Raw genomic sequence first — 13,189 nt, forward strand, 5'->3', positions numbered from 1 at the left:
GCGTAAGCCCGCATATGGTGGCAAATAGCTCAGCTTCTCGTCCTTTATCGTCGTTCTTGTTGCAGAAGCGCAGCCAGTTGATATTGTGAACGTTAAAATCACCCATGATGGTTATTCGGTTATTCGGTTATGACGGTTATTTAAATACCAAATAATAATAGAGTTTGTTCTGTTTTTGAAATGGTATCGGCCTGTCATGATGGTGCGACAATTGCTTCTTGGCTTTTTAGCTATAAGACGTATATTTTGTCGTTAAAATATAAATGGCCAATCTTTAAAAAAGTAGTAGCCGATTTTAGTTTTGCCTTTATAAATGCACTGATGTTGTCTTAGAATAACATGGATCTTCAAACTTATTTGTCGCAGGTGTTAAATTTTGTAACAACTATAGGCAACTATCTAAACTTATGTTACTGTATACCTAAAAATATCACTAATAAAACAAAACTCATGCACTCTGATTTGCATAAAAGTAAGAGGGCACTAAATAACGAACATTCTTGAAAAAATCGTGATTTTGTCCAAATTTAATTTTTTTTAGGGGTTATGAAGGGGTGGCAACTATTTTAACTTGTGTTAGTGTATACTTAAAAGTGTCTCAAAAACTCCTATTATAACAAAACATTTGAACTCTGACTTGCATAAAAATAGGAGGGCACCAAGTAATACAAAATCTCGAAAAAAAACTGGATTCCATTCACATTTTTTTTTATTTATCAGATAGAATTTAAATTTATATATATTTTAAAGTATCGAAAGAAAAAATATCATAATATTATAAGAACTCATCAGCATAAAATAACAAAAATTATTAAAATCAAATAACTAATATTAAACCTTAAAAATATTATTTGTCCTCATGTACGCTTGTTTTTTTAAGATTAAATTCATTTTTTAATGCATAAAAAAGATAAAAATTAATACTATTACGTAATTTTTTACAGATGATGTTCATTTCCTTAGATTTTTAAAAATATCCGGCCTGACGCAAATAGTAGGCCGGTCACGCGGAGCGGTAACTTTATGGCTGGCATTTTATGGATAACTTCACACAAACAACTTATAGTCCGCGCTCCCTGTTATTTAATCAATATAATGCCTGTATCTCCTGAAATTCCCAAGGGATTTTAATAATTTTTTGTCCAGATATTAACAATGAGTACCTAAATCGACTTACGATGGTCTCAAACCTCTACAAACTAAGGTTTTGTTATGAAAATTAATTAAAAAGCCAAATATTAAAGAAATGAAAAAAGCTCTAACTCCCAAAATTCCCAAAGGATTTGGATAAAACTTTTTTCTATAAAAGATAATAAATATCTAAATTGATTTTAGATGGTTGCAAATCTCTACAAATGAAAGTTTTTTGGTAAAAAATTAATGAAGTGTTAGATGTAGAAAAATATAAACGACTATAACTTCCAAAACTCCCAAAGGATTCGAATGAAACTTTTTCACGCAATTATTAATAAATTCCAACATGAGGGTGTTTTAAAAAAAAACTTTTATTATGAGAGGGTGTGACCAACTTACAAGACATACGAGACAAAGAGTTGTTAAACAATAGATTACATGAGAATATATAAGCTTAAAGTGATTACAAAGCATAATAAATTGAATATAAAGCATAAGATAAATAACTAATTAATAAGCATATTTAAATATACAGGTCGTCAAAATTATACATATAACTAGTCTGAACAATTTTATTTTTATTCACAAGTCAACAATAGTAAAAACATGCAGGATTGTAAGAAAAATGTTGACTTGATAAATCATATCATCACTTAATTCGACACATTTTAACGCCTTCTTAATATAAATAAAATCCTAAATACTGATTGGTTCCGTAGAACCCTACTCTGTAGTAAATCAGTATGAAAAAATTTTTTACTGATTCTATCCTTTCTGTAAAGAGAATGTCTTAATGTTAATATAAAATAAAGCTCATCGTTGCCAAAGCTTTCAATGTATTAAAAAGAAAGTTTTCTTGACTCTGTCAAATACTTTAGAAAAGTCTATGTAAACAGATTTAATTAGTATCCTTTTCTCATTCATCACTAACTCATATCTAATTATTATTTTTTTCTTTCTAGTATATGTCAAATTTAATATTACTTCTGACATCGAACATTCTTGGACTTACGTCTTACCTGGTGGAGGACAAGCAGCAGAGAAGGGCCTTTTTAGAAACGAGACAATCTTTAGAAGTTAAACTGGTTATTGAGGAACAAAGCGCTGAACAAGTAAGAGATTTATTAGAATTGTATTCAAATATAAATACGTTTTTCATTTATCCTTATTTATGATATTGATGATGACCAGAAAGTACCGATCATAGCCATTAAAGTTATGCATTATAAAATATTCAATTGAGTTACATAATCAGTAGTCATCTTTTTTAAAGCACTTAAATAACTGCGTGAACTACTTGAGCAAACGTGAACCTTTACAAGATTCGGGCTCAAATAATGGTCCCAATTACTCTAAAAAGACAATTTATCCATAATTCTTATGGAATGTAACAATAATTTTAAAGTAACTAGTATACAAGTACGTTTCACCCTCGTAAAAGCATGCCTAGACATAAAAATTACTTACTACAAGCAAAAAGCCCATTTACGTCCCGGATTTCATTAAATAAAACGACATCGTTGCCTTATTGATTAACATGTGTCCTAAAACATAACCCCCGCAGCAAGTAAACATAGTTTTATTTACTTTGTAGGAACGGCTATTACTTTCGGTCCTACCGGAACACGTGGCGGTACAAATGAGGCAAGATTTGGATCAGGCAGACAGTCAGTTTAAGAAAATTTACATGAGCCGGCACGAGAACGTCAGGTAACGTTAATTTACCTAATTATTGTTCAGTTTTAACAGGAGAGTTTTTTATTTATTTATTTATTTACTTATTTATTTATTTATTTATTTATTTATAATACGGGAAAACCCCATTAACTGTAAATTTTACAAAGCAATAATATTTACATAAACAACTGTCATAATCTAAGCCTAATTAAAAAATTAATACTAAAGTAAAAAACACCTATACTACATATACTAGAAACAACCTTAATAATTTATATGCAAGAATGTAAATACAAAATTTTATGCACAATTATGAAGTAAGTGACCTCTTTAGATGCATTAAGGAACTTATATTAAACACATCAATATTCGAATTGTTTAACAATCAATAAGCCTATTAACGATCTTATATATAAAACTAGCACCAGAAATATTACGGCGTTGCGACAGTGTCGGAATAGATAATTGACTTTCAATATAAGAATAATCATGGTTCTCGATAACAGTTAAAGTTCCATAAGCACAATATTTCAGGAATTTATGTTGAACTCTTTCTAAAGCATCGATATGAATCTGGTGGTATGGAGACCAAACTACAGAGCAGTACTCCAATATAGTTCTTACTAGGGAGCAATAAACCATTCTTGTTGAAGAGACTGAGAAATATGAACAGTTTCTCATAACAAACCCTAGCAATTTTGATGCTTTTATAGAAAATCTCTAATCGATGCAACATAATTCAGTGGCTCATTATTAATGAAGTAATTGGATTGAAACCGGTTGATCCTGCGAGTGAAACTAATAACACAACATTTCTTAACATTTAAATAAAGATTGTTTTGTTCACACCAATCATTTAAGCGATCCATATCTGCTTGTGGTAATTCTTGATCCACAATACTACCAACCACCCTCCAAAATTTTAAGTCGTCTGCAAACATCAAACACTGACTAGACAGGAAACAGTTAACTATATCATTAATAAATAAATTAAATAATATGGGTGATGTATGCGCTCCGTGAGGGAGACCTGATGTTACGCTGATAGGATCAGAAAGATGTCCACCTACCCCTACTACAATTATAAATTTAGCAATTTTTTTTAGAATTTGTATGTGCAGTTTAATTAAAAAGAAAAAAACAGGACCTGTTACAATAAATCAATAAATATAATAGTTCACCTATAAAACTTCTTACTGGACTAATATTCTATGCTTATTTACAAGTATGAAGTATTCAACTGACGAACTTCGGAACTAAAATTTTCAATATCGATTTCATTAACGATTCAGATGAGGAAAATAGGGTATTTCAAAAAGTTAGCTTTTTTCTGTCATAGATAGTTACCCTTAGAGAGAATATTTATGAAGATAGCGGTGCACTGTTTAAATCTATAAAAAACAAAGAGCCTTATTCGGAAGCATCTCCAGTTTTGGAGAGAGAATTTTATATTATAGATTGAATTTAAGGGATTTGTTGATGCTTGAGAGGCAAATGAACTGTGTACTATTTTTTATTTACCTTTTTGTAGAGAAACAGTACACCCGATACATACTAACTTTATTATTAGTATATAACGAAAAATATAAATTCCATTTAAAAAGTGCCTAAATTTAAGAAACTTTGTATGCACCTGGTATCTATATTAAGTCTACATAATAAGTAAATAATTAGTATGTACAGGGTGTCCCAAATTCGAGGTTGACCATTGGAATCTCAGAAACCTTAAGAGTTACAGGGTCGAATAAATGGAGGCAAAGTTGCGCAATTTGAAGTTAATAAAATGACGTTTAAAAAATTTTAAAATTCCGGATACTTCCGGAGCAAAATTTGTCAAAATCGTTTTTATCTTCTACCGACTTTATTTCAAGAGATATCGAGAAACTAAAAACAGTTTTTTATTGCCACTTTTTATGTATTACAACATGACGCAAAAAAAAAATATTCCGACGTTTCGTTTTTTTTTTCGATCATCATCAACTTTATTTTTAGTTATGGACACCATATTGGATTTTCCCATTTTAAAAAAGTATTTTCAATTGCCTTTCAAATGAGGTATCGCACTTACATGTCCGATTACTCCTTCTAGTACTTCCCATAAGAACTCCATGAGTGTAAGAGAGAAAGATATATCATTGAGATTTCCAAATAAATTGATTGTATATAAACTGAAGCTATAAAATACTCTGTATTTGATATAGTTTTTTTAAACCAATTCAATAAAGTGCGATACAATATTTTAAAGGCAATTCTTACGGTTTCCGAGATTCCAATGGTCACCCTCGAATTTGGAACACCCTGTAGGTACATATATTTCATTTTAAAATTTTATAATTATAATATACCACATATTTAATATTTGCATAGCTGCTTACAAAAAATAAACCAAAATATATTTACAAAAACCAAAATACCGAGAAAGTCACGTACAAAAAATAGAAAAACATTAGGTTTGTTCCAACTCATTAATTGGTATCGTTTTTGGAGCGGTGACTTGAATCGTTTAAAACCATCGGGCTGCGCATGCGCCGCATTTTGTTGGAACGAATTTTGATACTATCATCATCATCTGGGCACTGATTTCATCCGGGCTAGCAATGGTGGCTCTTGCCGGTCTTTTGAATAGATCCTTGTCGAGATTAGGCGCCATCTTTTTATCATTCTGGGTCGCATCTAGGTGCTTGGACTTTTGACTTGCTCGGAAGTTAGGAACTGACTGGTCGGGATAGGTTTGGTTGCATATATTTATAGGGTCTGGGTACGATGTTATTGGACGCAAGCCTGTGAGCAGACCACGCCCCCTTCAGATTGCGGAACTTTTGGTTAGCGAGATAAGGTCGGGCGGAGGTGTGAACGTAACCGGTCCTTTACGGTACTTTTTGAAGTGGATTTAGGATTTTGACGGTGGATTGGGATTTTATGCGGTTATTTTATGTGGTTAATAGGATGGGAATTGGGAATTTGACCACGTTGGGAAGGAAGTAAACTGATACCGTAAGTGACTAAACCTCGACTCCCAGAAGTAGCTTGACAGCCGGGTTAGAGTTTAGTTTTTCTAGTTTTGCCATTAAATTATCAATTTTTTTTTCCAAAATCCCGTCTGGCAAACTAAGAAGGTTCAAGAGATTTGTGTTACCGATTGATAGCTCGGGACGTTTCATTTGCAATGATGTTTTGTTGCCGTCCTTTGGCTCCGTCCTCTTGTTAACAGAGTCCGCGTCGTTCTTTCTCAAGGCCTCAGCGAAGCTTTTTTTTTTTGGTTGTTTATGTTTACTTTTTTTAAGTTTGGATTTTTTGGGCAGTGCCAATAGCTCGCCGGGTGGTCACCGCCGCAATTACAACACTCAGCCGGAGTTGCCCTGTTTTTCTCACATTCAGAATAGAAGTGTTCCCCCTTGCATTTATGGCAACGCGGCTTCGCGTTGCAATTGCTCAGGACATGGCCATATTCCTGGCAGCGACGACACTGCCCAATCTGTTTCCTATTTTCATAAGTCTGAGTCCTTAAGCGCTCGACGCGGACCCTGATATTCAAAATATTATCAACCCGAAACACACTCTCCTGTTCCTTCAGGACGAGGAATCTGATGAGGTCTGTGGTTCTCCTTCGGCCTGGGCCGGTTTTAAACCAACCCAGCTCCTCCGGTTCAAATCCCATCAACCTCAACTCTTCCTCGACCTCTTCTAACTCGAAGTTTTAGTCCAGTCCTCTGAGTATCACATTTAACTTCCTGTCTTCTTCAAGGAAGAAGGAATGGAATTCCATTCCCTTCTCCTTGAGTAATCCCGTCAGTGTTCGGTGATCATTAGGGGTTTTGGGGAAGAGCGCCAATCCCAGTCTATCTTTTTGCACTTTTAAAATGTTAATTTTTTTTTCGCAGAATAGCTTATATTTAGCGGCCCAGTTTTTCATGTCTCTCAATACTACTTTTGGGACTTTGTTTATGTTTATGCTGGGATTAGCGCTCTTCTCCCTCCCCGCTAGGGAAAGGTTATTTAATGGCATATATAGCGGATTTTTTTTAGGCTTGGAGTGGGATTTTCAGAGGATTTTAGGATGGGATCTGAAACTGACGATGTCGAGGGAATTGGTTCTCTGCTTATTGTTGTTTCAGGGTAAACCGGTTCCAAGGCCGGCTCGCCCCCGTCTTGTGAAGGCGGGGACAGGCCCGCCTCTTCCCTGGTTCTTTTATTTTTAAGTGTTTTCTTTTGATTTTTATCACTAGCCAGCTCCCTCAGCTCTGCCAGTCTCTTATACATTGCGGAATTTTCATTGGTAAGGGTTTCATTTTGGTTTCGCACCTCCTCGAGTTGGCACCTCAGACCCGAGATCTGCTCATTGAGAGAATGATTCTCTGAGACCAGCTTATTCATCTTCTCTTCAAACGCTTGTATTCTCTCCATGATCTGAGAGTTTCTAAGCTCAATCTGATCTAACTCTCTAGCACTCTTCTCAATTTGCAGATCTCGTTCCCGAACTGCCTCCTCGAGCCTGCGTACCTTCTCATCCCTTTTCCTATTTTCCGCGCTCTGGGGCGGCTCTTTGCCTGCTCCCAGGTCGGGGTTTGGTGAGGATTTCAGTGATTTGGATAATCTAGGGTCGCGGGATTTGCTTTGGGGTTTCAGGAACTTAGAGGAGTCATCCGAAGTCTTACCCCTCTCTCTCTCATATCTGCTTGTGACTTTCCTGTAGTCTTCGCTTTTGGATGATCTGTCTGTGGAGTACCCATCAGACATGTCCGTTGCTAGCTTGTCTTTTTTTCCCCGGCACTGGTTGTGCCCCCCACTGACGATGGGGGGCGAGTCGACGCTTTTCTTCGCCGTCCTTGCTTTTGGGTCTTCTCTTTTTTCTTTGGCTTGGTGTTCCACGCTGTGTGTTACAATAGCACTTTACTGATTTGCTTGCTATTATGGCGACTATGAGTCAATGAATGAGAATGAATAGAATGATTTTTGATACTAATTTCTCTTCTCGATCTGACAGTGGACATAACCTTACTTTTACGTGCCGGTAAAAATAAACAACTCTGTGATATAATTTGTGGTATTAATTTAAAATAATATTATGGATCAAGTCGAGGATGAAATATATGGTGGTAAGTACTAATAGTAGGTATAACATAAGTAGGATTTGTTATTAATATACTTATAATTATTAACGAAATTTTTATTATAAAATTAGTAATACCATTGTTAATTTTAGAATTACAAGAGTACATTTTGATGGATGGTAATTTCATTCCACATAGAGCAACTAGTCTTGCATCGACAAATTTTGCCAGTGCAAATAAACGAACAGCATCCATTCCCAATTCATCGATAACTGTTCCCTCAAAAAGTACAGGCCCTGCAGAATCGGGTTCATCCTGTCAAATGGACTATAAATGGGGCCGTAATGAAACAAAAGCTCTACTGAATTTTTATGGGAGATTTAAAAAAAAAGTTGAAACTTTTGAAATAAAGAGTATTAAAATGATGTGGCAAAAACTTGCTGAAGAACTAATAAAATTAAATATACAAGTAACCGCAAAAAATTGTATAAATAGATGGAAGGTTGTCGAAAGAAACTACAAGAAATATGTTGATAATCAACATAAAACTGGTAAGCTTATATTAGAGTATTTTCGTAGGATAGTAAAACAAATTTGTTATATGTAAAGGAGTACCGAGAGGATTACCTACAGGCCTTGGACAAAATTCCCCTTTGTAAAGTTAACCTGCCTCAAATAATTATATTGATAATATATAATATTGATTAAATAAATATTTACAAAAATTAAATTATTTATATCAAATGTCTTTTTTAGGAAGAGGTCGTAAATTTTTTGAATACGAGGTTGAAAAGGAGGAAATATTTGGCCGAAAAAAAATACATCCAGAACTATTGTTATCCAGCGAAACAGTGAATAATACACTTGAAAATATGGAAACTTCTTTAAGTTTATTATTCACTGAAGAAATTATAGTACAAGAAGCCACCCCAAAAAAATTAACCGAATTGCCAAAACCAAAAAGGGTATCAATAAAAAAAAACAAGAAATTGTAAAAAAGAAAATCTCCGTCCTTGAAAAAATACGGTTAGACCGTAAACAATGTTATGATGAAAGAATACAAATCGAGAAACAAAAGCTGGAAGAGATGAAGAGAAGAAATACATTATTAGAAGAAAGAAATCAAATTTTGAAAGATGCAACCTGCAAATGCCAATGTGTCAGTGCAATGACCTGTTAGCCCATATGATAATGTTGTGTACCTGTTAAAACATAAAATTTCTATTTTTGTTTTTTGTTTATATTTACTTATAATAGGTAACTGAATAAATTGTTTATTTTTGTAAAACTAAGTAAAATAATGAACTGACTTTTTAGGTAGAATGTTATTGACCTAAAGTAACATTTACACAGTCATTCCATTTACATTTAAAACTATTAGTGCCTAAATAAATGGCATAAATTAATAAATTTATTTACTCTCTAGCCAATATTAAGCAATATTAAGTACCTGAGAAAAAATGTTAATAAAAAAATTTTTTTAAATAAAGTTTATTTGTAAAATAAATGCCTATATTTCAAACCTTTATCATAACACATCTTATTGGAATAAGTACAAAACCTTGTACCTAATTATACAATAATTTTTTTTTAAGCAATACACATTTGAAAGCCTATCTACAGATTGTCAAATTTAAGATTAGCTCTCAAAAGAACTTAAGGAACTGGTTTTATTTGTTTGTATTTTTTTATTTTATTGTAGTACTAACACACTATCATTGTTTTACTTCACTTAAAGTGTTCTTCGTTCTAACTAATACCTTCAATTTTAAACTAAATATTTATTTTGGGAGTTAGAAAAAAATACTGCTTCAGGATTATCTATCTGAATATCAAGATTTGGCATCTCGTCTTCATCATTTACAATAAATTCATTGTCCATTGCAATATTATGCAATACACATAATGCTCTTATAAAGTGAGCAATAAATCTTATACTTCTTAATTTAGTATGATACAATTGCCGAAATTTTTGTTTTAAAACGCCAAAACAATGTTCAATAAAATATCGATTTTTTGCTAGTTTTAAATTATAATTTCTTTGCCTTCTTGTCAAATTACCTCTGTCTTTATAAGGTGTAAGTAAGTTTCCTTGTAAAGGATACCCACTATCTCCCAAAAGAAAGTACCTACAACATTTTTCTTCTAGATGCATTTTTAAGGGTGAATTTCTAAGAACCCTGCTATCATGTACCGATCCAGGATATCCAATAAATATATCAATTATTTTTCTCTTGTGATCACAAACCACCTGCATCTAAAACAAAAAAATAACAGATTTTATAAAATAATATATTTTTTTAAATTAACAGGTTCCATTGAGAAATTATTTTAAAATTCTACTATTGCAATTTCCCTATTTATAGGCACTATATTAACAAATGAAAATTAATTTATTTACTCACCTGAATGGAGTAATACCCTTTCCTGTTTATGTAAGAAACAGGATCATTGCTTGGCTTATCTATTTTAATATGACATCCGTCAATTGCTCCTATGATGTTTGGAAATCCATTGGTTCTAAAATGTTCTTCACTTATACGCTTTTCTGCTTCGTTTGGCCATTTTATTATTTCTGAAGAAAAATTGCTCAAAAATAAGGTAAGTCGTCGTGTTATTCTGTTAACCGAGCTTATAGTTACATTGAACCGATCTGCCACATCTCGGTTTAATGTCCTGCTTACCATAAAAATATGTGAACCTTCAACCAAATAATAACTTAACATAACTCTAACTAAATTAAAAAAATTGTTGATATTTACTTGACTCAAAGCTGCTAAATTTCCATAGTGTCCTGATCCATGATGAAAATAGGGGCTTGTTTGAAATCTTTCACTAATATTTTGAGCAATACCTCTGGACAACCTAAAGTGCCCAAAGAACACTTCATCAGAGTAATTTTGTACCGTCTCCTCTAAAAATGTATTACAATTATTATAAGGCAACTTTAATTTAAAAATCAATCATTTTTATTATAATTGTGATGTTGCAATCAAAATTAGTGTGAACTTAGCCTTAGAACATTACTACTTGTAGAACATCTACTCTTATTTTTGACTGTTGACAGAAAGTGTAATGTGTAATTCCTTTACTTTAGGCACTCTTCTTTTTCTACTTGTGAGGTTACTTTTTGCACGTTTTTATTACTTCCTCTCTATGTGGAAATTTTCTTTTTTCTAACGATTATTTTATTATTTAGTTAATAAACCGTTTCACTATCTGAAGATTATTAGTTTTATTACTACCACAAACTTCCACAACCACAGGTTATGGGCCCAGGCATTATATTGTGGTAGTAATCTGAAGGATTTTGTGTGTGTTCCAAACCATAGTGAAAACTGAAGACAAAGAAAATGGAGGCCACCACTGTTATGAAATTAAATGGCACAAACTGGAATGTTTGGCGGTTCCAGATCAAGGTAGTACTGATGGCAAAAGGTCTGTATGACATTACTGTTGGAATTGAACAGAGGCCTATCGAGGATAATGAGAAAATTGCGAAGTGGAAAGTCAAAGATGCACGCGCCCAAGAATCGCTTGTCACTAGGATGGAGGATAATATAATTTCTCATGTCATGCAGTGTGAAACAGCCAAGAATATGTGGGACAAATTGGAGAGCATTTTCGAGAGAAAATCTGAGGTTAGTGCACACCTTTTAAATGAGCAATTCTATAATGCAAGGTTTCAAAATGAGAATGTGAATGGCTTTGTGAGTAAAATTAGCAATATCAGGGCTAAGCTGATACAGATGGGGGAGGACATACCAGAGAAAATGGTAATGACCAAAATTATTATGTCTCTGCCCGAGAAGTTTTGCCATTTTAGGTCTGCCTGGGAAAGTGTTGCCCCGGAGAATCAAACCTTGAACAATTTGACTGCTCGTTTGTTAATTGAAGAAGAGAGGCTCCAAAAACATGAAGAGGAGTCTGTTGCACTTCTTTCATGTCAATCTCTTGCACAGAGGTCAAACCCACATCAGCGTCAATTGTCAAATGGTGACAAAAATGTAAACAAAAACATGAAAAAATGTTTTTCTTGTGGAAAGCCTGGTCATTTCAAGCGGGAATGCAGGAATGTAGAGTGCAGCTACTGCAAAAAAAGAGGACACTTAATCAAGGACTGTTTTGATAAGAAAAATAAGGATAACAGGGACAGAAATGGGTCATCCGAGGGGTCATCAAGAGGAAATGGGAACTACGCCCTCATTACAGTGTCCAGTATGGTACAATCTCAAGTAGATGTCGAATGGTTCATGGACAGTGGCGCATCACAGCATATGCGCAAGGACATGGAGTTGTTTTGTAGTTATGTAAAACTTGAGGCTGCCAGGTATATAAAAATTGGTGATGGGACAACTCTACTAGCGGAAGAACAAGGTAAAATTTGTATCAATGCTTATAATGGTAACAATTTTCACTCTGTGACATTGTGTGATGTTCTTTATGTACCCAAACTTAAACTTAATTTGTTTTCACAAGGGAAAGCTCTAGATAGAGGTTTATCTTTAATTTCTGATGCCAAAGAGACAAAATTTGTTACTGAAAACAGTATTACCGTAGGGGTAGCCATTAGGTCAGGTAAACTTTTTAAAATGGTATTCAAGCTGCCCAGTTTTTCTGAGCGCATAGAGGAATGTCCGAAGTTAGGTATTAATAATGAAAATTGTTATTTTGTTAACAACCAGAGGGACATTAAATGGTGGCATAAAGCATTGGGCCATCAAAACTTTCGCTATGTAAGTAATATTTTAAATTCTAATGGTATTGAGGTAAAACCATCTGATAATTTTTGTAGTTCTTGTGTGCAAGCAAAATATTGTAGAGAACCTTTTAGGGTAAAAAATAATAGAGCTACCGAGCCAGGAGATTTAATACACATAGATCTGTGTGGGCCAATGGAGGAGCCCTCATTAAACAATTCTCTCTATCTGTTTTTATTGAAAGATGACTATAGTGGTTATAGATTTGTTTATTTTTTGAAAAATAAATCTGATGTGTATGAAATTTTCAAGGATTTTCTTATATATTTTGAGAATCAGAGTAACAAAAAGGTTAAGATTGTCCGGAGTGATAATGGCAGGGAATTTTTGAATTCTGCTTTGAATGGGTTGTTTAAAAAGAAAGGCATAAAACATGAGTTGACTGTTCCTTATACCCCTCAACAGAACAGTAGGGCAGAAAGGGAATTTAGGACCATAATAGAGTCTGTTAGGGCCATGTTAGCAAAATGTAAGTTATCTAAATCTTTTTGGGCTGATGCAGCAAATACTGCTGTGTTTTTATTAAATAGGACTGGTATGAGTTCGGTTGACGGCTAAACACCCTAC

At 33.7% G+C, this 13,189-nt stretch overlaps 1 protein-coding gene across 1 annotated transcript in view; it reads left to right on the forward strand.

The window, feature by feature from the left end:
• Window positions 1-13,189, forward strand: part of LOC126739042 (adenylate cyclase type 3) — a 1,002,544-nt gene that overhangs the window by 205,796 nt on the left and 783,559 nt on the right. Inside the window, exons 4-5 of the mRNA XM_050444560.1 lie at window positions 2,097-2,246; window positions 2,729-2,844. Of these exons, the coding sequence (XP_050300517.1) occupies window positions 2,097-2,246; window positions 2,729-2,844 (266 nt within the window). The remainder of the gene's footprint in view (window positions 1-2,096; window positions 2,247-2,728; window positions 2,845-13,189) is intronic.

This window comes from Anthonomus grandis, chromosome 8 (genome assembly GCF_022605725.1).
Source record: "Anthonomus grandis grandis chromosome 8, icAntGran1.3, whole genome shotgun sequence".
NCBI classification, from domain to species: Eukaryota; Metazoa; Arthropoda; class Insecta; order Coleoptera; family Curculionidae; genus Anthonomus; species Anthonomus grandis.